The sequence below is a fragment of the Engraulis encrasicolus genome, chromosome 16 (assembly GCF_034702125.1).
Source record: "Engraulis encrasicolus isolate BLACKSEA-1 chromosome 16, IST_EnEncr_1.0, whole genome shotgun sequence".
NCBI classification, from domain to species: Eukaryota; Metazoa; Chordata; class Actinopteri; order Clupeiformes; family Engraulidae; genus Engraulis; species Engraulis encrasicolus.
The window spans coordinates 6,826,217-6,836,521 of record NC_085872.1 but is presented as its reverse complement, the minus strand read 5'-3'; the positions used below and the strand labels follow the sequence as shown (position 1 = coordinate 6,836,521).

The window sequence follows — 10,305 nt, the reverse complement described above, 5'->3', positions numbered from 1 at the left end:
ACATGACATGGCACAGAATGTGGACCCTGGCATTCCCCCATTCAAAAACAAGGGGACAATCTTTCAGAGCCTAATCCATCATAAAACCCAGGAGTCATCAGAAGACACCCAACAAGACCTACAAATGATCTACTTACATGTAAGGTTCTGTAAGGTTTAATAGCTCTACATTTACACATTTACATTTAGATATTAATACATTATTATTACATATATAATTAATTTAAAATGTTTAATATTGTGAATCTATACTACTGATGACGCACACACACACACACACACACACAAACACACACACACAAATAGACAAGCACAAATTAGATTTTGATGTAGAACTTTTACTAGAGATATTTATAAAAAAATCAGGAACAATATAGAACAATCTCCCCCCCTCCCCTATCCAATACTCAGAGTTGAATTTAACACTGCAAATTGTACTCAGAAGAAGTCTGCAGCTGTAGCTCTCTTTAGGGGCGTGGCCTTTGAATTGAGCAAACCCTTCTTGTTTTTCTTCTTTTTGGGTGTGACATCACTAAGGGGCGTGGTCTTATTTTTGATGCCATCACTAAGGGGTGTGGTCTTCTTCTTCTTCTTCCCGGTGGGCGTGTTCTTGTTTTGAGGCGATTTGAGGGCAGGGCTTAGTGGCTTTTGGGCAGGGTCAAAAGGGATCTTAGCCACGCCCTCTGGACTCAGCAGAAAGCTGCGATCACACTTGTGGAACTCTAAACAAACAAACACAAACACACGCACACGCAGAGTACAACACACACAGTACAACAAACACAGGTATTTAAAAATGTGATTAGGACATCTGCATAAGGATACGTTTATTTGTGCAAGAGCATAAGTTTATTTGTGCAAGCATATACTGTGTGTGTGTGTGTGCGTGCGTGCGTGCGCATGTTACCTGCTGTCTTGTTGTTCTTGAGTCCAAATGTGACCTTCTTTGCCTTAGACTGCGGCGTCTGAAGACCCTGAAAAGATTAAAATCCTTATTAAGAGATCAATTAAAATCAGTCTTATTAAATATCAATTAAAGTTTGTATTAAGAGATCAATTTAAGTCCTTATTAAATATTACAATAATTACATTACATTACATACCTTTAGCAGGCACATTATTTCAACGCGACTTACAAAGAGGACACTCAAGCAAGTACAGTGTTGGGTCAAATACAGAGTGCAGAAGTATACTAGTAATATAGAACAGATGGCAATAATTTATAAATAGTGGAGGACCTATTAAGTGTATTCCAAGTTCGTATCCATGATAAGACATGAGTAGTTAGTTATGTTATGCAGGGAAGCTCTCTCGGAAGAGATGAGTCTTCACTAGCTTCTTGAAGATTGAGAGGGATGACCCTGCTCTTAAAGCAATTGGTAGTTTATTCTTCCATTGAGAGACAATGACAAACCGTTTGGACTGGGACGGCCTTGTGTGGGGAGAGAGTAACACTATATCAATTCATTTCAAGGGACAAAAGATGATTAGCCTCATGGCTATATTCTTGTATATTTAGCATTTTGTTTAAATGCTGGGTAATATATAATGTCCCATGTTTAAATAAATAAACTTGAAACTTGAATTAATTTCCTTTTACTGCGAAGTCTGAATGCTGTGATGATATCAATTAATAGGTAGATGTTAATAATTCCTTGTTAAAGGTGCACTGTGTAGGATTGTGGCCAGAGTAGGTAATGCAACTAAGCTGCTCATTGAAACTGTGCTGCCTATTGCCAAATGTGTTAGAATAACCAAAGTATAGTAAGCTTTTCAGATAAAAAAATATTTTTCTGGAAATTCAAAATGGTGGACCATGGACAAGATCCCCCCTTTTCATGTAAGAAAAGTGCCATTTTCCCAGTCACAATAAATACCGGTACTTGAAATTTGCAGGTCATGTTAAGAATTAATGAAAAAGGATTTTTTTTTTGTAATGGGCTGTATGGATTCTGAAAATAAGCTACTAATATTACACAGTGCACCTTTAAATAAGGCTGAAAGGCCAGTTAGGGCGTGCATGTGTGTGTGTGTGTGTGTGTGTGTGTGTGTGTGTGTACCCACTTTTGTTTTGCAGAAGAGTGGTCTTGGAGGAGATGACTTTTGGAACGAGACAAACTCTGTTTTCTGCTGACCCTGTTCCCAACACACGCACACACACACACACACAAACACACGTTTAGAACTGTGTGGTCTAAGAGAAAGTCCTAGAGGAGAGGAGAGGAGGAGAACAGAGAAGAGGAGGAGAGGATATAGGGGCGGAGAGGAGAGAAAAGAGGAGGAGAGAGGAGAAGAGGAGGGGGGATGAGAGTCAAGGAGAGTAGGAGAGAGGAGGGGAGGAGAGGTGAGGAGAGGGAGGAGAGGTGGGTAGAGGAGAGGAGGAGAGAAGAGGAGGGGAGAGGAGAGGAGAGGAGAGCAGAAGAGAAGAGTAAAGTAGTGGTAGATTGTGTAGTCAGTGTAGTTTTCTGTCAGCAGTGGAGTATTACTAGTAGAAGTAGAGTAGTGGAGTGAGTGGCAGTGGAGAGAAGTAGAGTATATAAGTAGAGTGTGCTTAGTAGAGTAGAGCAGTAACAGAGTAGTGTAGAGTAGTGTAGAGAAGTGTAGAGCGGTGTAGTGTGGAGCAGTGCACTGTACACAGTGTGCAGAATTACGTATTAGGAATACACGTTTTTTGACCATATCATCCATTTTATGCACATTTTCATACACCAACCTGTATGAACCTGGAATCCTACTGGATTTAAGCATTCCATGTCATGCACTTTTGTATAAAAAGAGAGGGTGTGATCTAAGGAGACCAACCCTATATCAGGTGTGGATTATCATTAGGCAACTTTGTTGGAAATGGGCCACAAAATAGATGTATAAAACTCTGAAAAGTCTATAAACTATTTTGAAGGCTTCCATACGGATGTGTTGAAGTTGCATGAATTTTAGGCCTACATGTGCATGACCTGGAATGCTTAAATCCAATAGGATTTCATGTTCACACAGTTTGGTGTATGAAAATATGCATAAAGTGGATGACGTGGTCAAAATTGTTTGCCTAATAATTCTGCACACTGTGTAGTGTAGTAGGGGTTCGACTTCATTTTCCATCCAGTCACCATAGCAACTGGGCAAAGTGTGATTAGCATTAGCATTAGCATCTTATAGCCTCGGCTAGCAGAGTTCCAAACATTACGTTTCTACACTCACTTCTCCAACTAAAAGGACTGTATTGTCTTATGTTAGCCATCTAGTATATCCTACAGTGTATATTATGTTAGCCAGTTAGCGCTTTAGTGTCTTATTTTAGCCAATTAGCATATTAGACTAGCGTGTCTTATGTTAGCCAACTAGCAGATCATACAGCTAAAGCCCTAAGGCCTCTGGGGAGTAAAACGTAACACCATCGATTGTCCTTGTGACAATAATATTTGAAAACGGAAATAAAACAGAGAACTATAAAGGGAGCTTTAGTTTTATATCTGCTATTGTCCTCGCAACGATTACTCAAACAGTAAAAGTAAAACTCTGGCAGACGGAAAGAGAATTTGTAAAACTATAAACCAGGATTTAGATTTTATTCTATTTCTATAAACCAGGCTTTAGATTTTACCCCTTTTCTCTTCTTATTTGTACTGTGTGTTTATCCATTTTACTCTTACTATGTATGTTAAGTGGTAAATAATGTTTTAAATACGAATGTACTTTCAAATGGAGGTACTGCGCCTTTCCTCTTCATGCCTGGTGGGTGAGTAGGTTCCAATAGGTGAACTATAGGAGCAAGTAAGGGGAACTTGCACACATGGATGCCGATACAATAGTGTACTTTTATTGCACGTTTAGAAAATAAATAAATAAGTAATGGGTACCCAATAAATAAATAAGTAAGGGGTACCCACTAAATAAACATTATTTTCCAAAATGCAATTAAAGTGCACTATTGTATCTGCATCCAGGTGTACAAGTTCCCCTTACTTGCTCCATTGTATAAAATGTATACAATTCTATGTGAATCCACATATAGATGAAGTCCATCCAATTGATTCCATTCACATGATGGGTGTGCATGTGATCATGTATGTGTGTGTGTGTTTTCATGCGTGTGTGTGTGTTTCTTCATATGTGAGTGTGTGTGTGCGCTCTTCACCTTCACTCCTTTTCCAGTTTTCTTCTTCTTCATGATGTTGACTTCTTCCGTCTTCTCGTCAGAATTGTGTGTTTGGGAATCGTCAGGTGTTCCCTCGTTCTCAGCTGCTCCACTTCTTTTCTGCTTCTTCTTTCTCTTCACAGGGACCCCAACGTTCGTCTCAGGTGTGTGTGCGTTCGTCTCTGTTGTATGGGTCTTCTTCTGCAGCTTCTTTTTGTTCTTCTTGGCCGGAGCTCCAGAGTCATCCTCTACAGCGTCGACAACCTCCTCAGTGTCCACAGCTTCCTCAGCCTGAGCTTTCACCTTCTTCTTCTTCTTTTTTACTGGAGCGTCTTCATCTTCAGGTGTGTGCGAGTCATCCAGCAGAGCTTCCGCTTTCTTCTTCTTCTTTTTCGGTTTCTTCTCGCTGGGAACCTCAGGCTTGATCTTAACCTCCTCCTCCTCAGCCTCCTCCCCTGTTAGCTTCTTCTCCTCCTCAGCCTCCTCCCCGGTTGGCTGTGTGTCCGATTCTGCTGCCGCTTTCTTCTTCTTCTTTTTCTGTTTCTTCTCCATGGGAACCACAGACTTGATCATAACTTCCTCCTCCGCTGCTGGCTGTGTGTCTACAGCCTCCGCTGCTGTCGAAGTCTCCGCAAGCTCCTCACTCAAACTCACACTTTTCTGCTTTCGTTTTTTTTTCTTCTCGGCTGTGTTAGTGTCTGTCATCTCAGCTGTGTGTGTGTCTGCAATCTCGGCTGTGTGCGCCTTTTTCTTTTTCTTGACAGGGACTCCATCATCAACTGTGTGTGTGTTTGGTTCCGCTATGTGAGTTGCATCATCAGCTGTGTGAGTGTGTGTGATATCAGTAGTGTGCGTCTCTGTGCTGTCCTGACTCAACTTCACACTTTTCCTCTTTTTCTTTTTCTTGTCAGGTGTGTGTACTGCCTCAGCTGTGTCTGTCGAGTCAGCCGTGTGTGTGTCCGTTTCCAAGACTTCCTGCCCTTTTTGTTTCTTCTGCTTTTTCTTCTTATCTATGGGAATGTCATCGCAACATGAGACTACCTCCTCTGCCGCCGTGTGGTCCTCTTCAGGTGTGTCTGTGATGACAGGTGTTTGTGTGTCTACCTGCTCAGGTGTGTGTACTACATCAGGTGTGTCGGTCGCATCAGCCGTGTGTGCGTCCGTTTCCGAGACCTCCTGCCCTTTTTGTTTCCTCCTCTTCTTTTTCTTCTTATCTATGGGAACGTCATCGCAATGTGAGACGACCTCCTCTGCCGCTGTGTGTTCTTCTTCAGGTGCGTCTGTGACAGCAGGTGCTTGTGTGTCTACCTCCTCAGGTGTGAGTGTGGTGGTCTCGTCCAGTGTTTGTGTGTCTGCAGAGTCCTCCATCACTTCCTCTGCTTTCTTCTTCTTCTTGTTTTTTTTCTTCTCGCTGGGAACCTCAGGCTTGATCTTCACCTCCTCAGCCTCCTCCCCTGTTGGCTTCGTCTCCTCCTCAGCTTTCTCTCCTGTTGGCTGTGTGTCCGATGCTTCTGCCGCTTTCTTCTTCCGTTTCGGTTTCTTCTCTGGCTTGATCATCACCTCCTCCTCCTCCTCAACCTCCGCTGCTGGCTGTGTGTCTTTAGCCTCCACTTCTGGCTGTGTGTCTTCATCCTCTGCTGCTGCTGAAGTCTCCACAAGCTTCTCACTCAAACTCACACTTTTCTGCTTTCGTTTCTTTTTCTTTTCAGCAGTGTGCGTGTCAGCAATCTCGACTGTATGCGTGTCCGTCTCGCCTGGTGTTTCCGTGTTCTCAGCGGTGTGTGAATCTATGTCGCCTGATGTGGGCGTGTCTGTTTCAGTGGGTATGAGAGTGTCTGTTTCATCGGGTGTGGGTGTGGGTGCGTCGGTTTCAGCGGGTGTGGGTGTGTCTGTTTCATCGGGTGTGGGCGTGTCTGCTTCAGCGGGTGTGGGCGTGTCCGTTACAGCGGGTGTGGGCGTGTCCGTTTCAGCGGGTGTGGGCGTGTCCGTTTCAGCGGGTGTGGGCGTGTCCGTTTCAGCGGGTGTGGGCGTGTCCGTTTCAGCGGGTGTGGGCGTGTCCGTTTCAGCTGGTGTGGGCGTGTCCGTTTCAGCTGGTGTGGGCGTGTCCGTTTCAGCGGGGGTGGGCGTCTCTGTTTCAGCTGGGGTGGGCGTGTCCGTTTCAGCGGGGGTGGGCGTCTCTGTTTCAGCGGGGGTGGGCGTCTCTGTTTCAGCGGGGGTGGGCGTCTCCGTTTCAGCTGGTGTATCGGTGCCGGTCTTTCGCTTTTTCTGCTTCTTCCCCTTCTTGGAGTTCACCTTCTCCTCCTGAGGCTGCTGCGAGCCCTCAGTGTCTGTGTGTGTGTTGCCAGATGTGTGTGCGTCATCTGGGTACTCCAGTTTGTGTTTCCGGCTCCGTCTGGTCCTGGTGAGCGGCGTGTCTGGGCATGGTCCGTCCGCTAGAGTTGTATCGGCTAGAGCAGTTTCCGCGTTCTTCCTGCTGTTCTTCTTCTGTGTGATGTCATCGTTCTTCTTGCCATCAAACGGATCTTCTGGAGCTGGGGGCGGGTCCACACCTCCAGCCTCCTTCAATTCTGATTGGGTGGCTGTAGTTGCATCCTCTAATACTGATTGGCTGAGCGCTGCAGTGTTGTCAGATGTTGCATCACTACCAGTCTCTTCTGCTATTTGCTGGGGCTGAGAAGGCACCTCTATGTCACATTCCACTTCCTGTGGGCTTTCCACGGCAACGCTGACTTCCTGTGAAGGAGTTTCCATCAAGACATCAACTTCCTGTGAGGACAGGTCACCTGAAGTCTCAGCTTCCTGGTGGGGTGTGTCCAAGAGGTCAGTTTCCTGCGAGGCCGTGTCTGCATCAACAGCAGCTTCCTGTGAGGGCGTGTCTGTGGCTACAGCTGTCTGTTGGGGCGTGTCCATGGCAACAGCAGCTTCCTGTTGGGGCGTGTCCATGGCAACAGCAGCTTCTTGTTGGGGCGTGTCCATGGCAACAGCAGCTGCCTGTTGAGGCGTGTCTACATCAGTGTCCATTTCCTGTCTGGGTGAGTCTGTAACGGTAGCAGTTTCATGTTGTGGGCCGTCCAAAATGGCAGCTTCCTGTGAGGGCGTTTGCATGACAGCAGGTGTTTCAGTTGAAGGCTCAGCTTCCTGTGATGTCACTTCCTGTGAAGTTGTGTCTTCGCCAGCTGTCGTTTCCTGACGAGTTGCGTCCACAGCGGGTGTGGTTTCCTCCTCAGGTGTTTCTTGAGCCTTTTTAGCATTCTTTGTTTTCTTTTTCTTCTTTTCCTTCTTTGTGGTCTTGGTGACGCCGTCGTCATCTGCCTGATCTCCCTCTGACTCTGTCCCTACAGGAGCAGCAACATTACTCAGCAGCCTAGCAACAATACTGACCATCGCCTAGCAACAACACTGACAGTCATCTACAAACAACACTAACGATCGCCTAGCTACAATACAGAGTGACCTTAATGGCCATTACCTTGCCCAATACATTCCGTATGGCCATTCCAGCGCAGCACAGTGCCTTGATTCACTATGACCCATCTAACACAGTCATTCACTGCTGACAAGAGTTCCCATGTATCAATTATTCGTAGTTCTCACTGCACCTGACTAGAGTGTGATTTTGCCATTTAAAACTTTAGTTAGGTGCCTTTAGTGATTCAAAGCACTTTGCAGCGCACTCAGCTGTCTCTATAGTTACCCTTCCTCAATTGGAACAGAAGCTAAAAATTAGCTACATGGAACACTTAGCCACGCTGGATGGACATTGAAGGATAATTTCTGTCAATTTCAACATGCAGTTGTAATGCTCACACTACCTGGACTTGTCAGTACCTTAGGTTTATTTTTCTCCCTTCTTCAGCCTTTTCCAAGATCCTGGTCATTGTAATGGGGGTAGCTGTTTGTTTACATTTCAAAAAAACGTTTCTATTTATTCCCAAAAACATCCAAAAGGTTATGCAACATCAGCAGACACCTAGCAAACAGCAGTACCTTTTAGGAAATATTTGGAGTAGGCCTATGTTATTTTTTTTTACCTCCACCAAGGGGGTAATGTTTTCGGTCGCGTTGGTTTGTCTGTTTGTTTGTCTGTTTGTCAGCAGCATAACTCAAAAACTAATCACCGGATTTGGACGAAACTTTGTGGGTTTGTTGATAATGACCCAAGGAACAAGTGATTAAATTCTGGTGGTGATCCGGATCACGAACCGGAACCAGGACTTTTCAAAAGATTCTTCACCATCTAGACGCCCCCTAGTGACCAGAAATTGAATTGCGGGGACTCCACAAAAACAAGGCAGAAAGACTTAGGGTGTAACAGTCAAATGTATCAAACTTCCTTGTATCAGCTTCCAATGTATCAGCTTCCTTGGCGGACGTCTGCGCTCTCTGAGTGCTTCTAGTTTTAAAATGTAAACAAACACTGCCCCAATTAGAATAGCTCATATCTCGGAAAGGGCTGAGCCGAAAAATGTGGCATCACCGGGTACTGACAAGTCAAGGGTAGCGTGAGCAATACAACAGCATATTGAAATTGACTGGAGTGGTCCTTTAACTGTGCGTGTACACCAGAAAAGACCTAACTAACAAGTAGCCGAGGTCGCCGGAGAGGTTTCACAATGAATTTGCTGTAATCGCTCTGAACGTGACATTGACATGTTTAGTTTAGCTAATCACATAACGGCTCTGGCTTGCCAACCTGAGACATTAAAGGATATTAACATTCCAATTGGTTTTCGCCGAAGCGCATCATCACTCAATACCATTAACATTAGCTTGATTTCAATCGCTGAAATTCACTCTGGCCGCTCAAGTCGCTTTGAATTTAGCAAATTCGTTTGGGCTCCATAGAGAAATAATGACTTCCGTCGCTCCAGTGGCATAGGTCGCGCTTGGTGTACACACGCAGCTATACTCTGTACTCTACACAAGTATATAATTAGTGCTGTCAAATTATTGCGTTATCACGTTAACGCAACTCGCACTTGGTGTACACACGCAGCTATACTCTGGTCCAGTTGCCTACAACTTAATGTGTGTGTGTGTGTGTGTGTGTGTGTGTGTGTGTGTGTGTGTGTGTGTGTGTGTGTAAAAGGCATTGTACTTTCAAGACCCATTGGCTACAACTACATTTGTCAAAGAAGATCTTCACGCCATGTGTTGCAACGTGGTGATTTCAGGGATAAACTCCAAATAGATTATAGGCGTTTTAGATTACCCTTTGCTTTTGTGTTCTCATTCAGTGCATTCTCTACATTTTCATGGCTATTTACAGTACATTGTACATTTTCACGGCAGTTAATCAGAACTGTGCATTAGCATAAAACTGACTATTTTCCATGTATAGCTCACTCAAGTTAAGTTCCTGCTCTGAACTTTTTACAATCTTGGTGGAGGAGGGGGTAGTGATATGATGCCTTCAATTTTGCCTTGTATTTTTTCACCCCATGTACAAACCTTTGGCCTATACTGTACTCTACATAAGTACATAATTAGTGCTGTCAAATTATTGCGTTATCATCACATTCAGGGCCGGTTATAAGCATAGGCCGGCTAGACGGTCGCCTAGAGCGCAATGTGAAGAAGGGGCGCCGAAATGGCGCTCTCCGATGCGTAATTTTGCGATATGGAGGTTTTTTTATGAAGTCGCAATCAACAAAGCGTGGCGAAAGCGCTCCTCACGGCAAAGCGCCCCTCAGCCAATAGTAATATCGCTTTCAACTGTCTCTGGGAAGTCTGTGAACCAATAAACAGACAGTCCTGAGAAAGGGGGCGGGACGAGTGACAGCGTCCGATCTATTTTGAATTTGGAGACTCATTCGAGAGACAGAGGGCAAGCGAGAACAGCAAAGCTGCTCTGCTGGGTGGAGAATTGTTATGTTCTCATTAAACCAGTCATTGCATGATGCAGGAGTTGCAGAGGGTGTTTTGGAAGTATGTGGTTTAATCAGAAACCGTTTGTGGTAATGTAAAGCCTAATAGTTATGAGGCTACTGTTTGGAATTAGAGGGAAAAAGAGCTTTGCTTTTGATCTGAGAAATCGCTAGTTAGCATGCTAACATTAGCCAAGTATGCCAAGCAATGAAATCCAGTAAAGTAGCTGTTAGTAGCCTACTCACTAACACCCACCTGACATCATAATACTTGCTTAGGTTGACCAGCAGTGTAAAGTAAGA

General features: G+C 44.6%; 1 protein-coding gene across 2 annotated transcripts in view; it reads right to left on the bottom strand.

The window, feature by feature from the left end:
- Window positions 1–273: 273 nt before the first annotated feature.
- The window catches only part of LOC134465055 (uncharacterized), a 33,703-nt gene continuing 23,671 nt past the window's right edge, over window positions 274–10,305 (bottom strand). For both annotated transcript variants that reach the window (XM_063218465.1, XM_063218466.1), the window contains exons 14-17: window positions 4,136–7,470; window positions 2,065–2,136; window positions 908–974; window positions 274–722 (exon numbers count right to left, since the gene is read on the bottom strand). In XM_063218465.1, coding sequence (XP_063074535.1) covers window positions 439–722; window positions 908–974; window positions 2,065–2,136; window positions 4,136–7,470 — 3,758 coding nt within the window. In that variant the 3' untranslated portion in view covers window positions 274–438. The remainder of the gene's footprint in view (window positions 723–907; window positions 975–2,064; window positions 2,137–4,135; window positions 7,471–10,305) is intronic.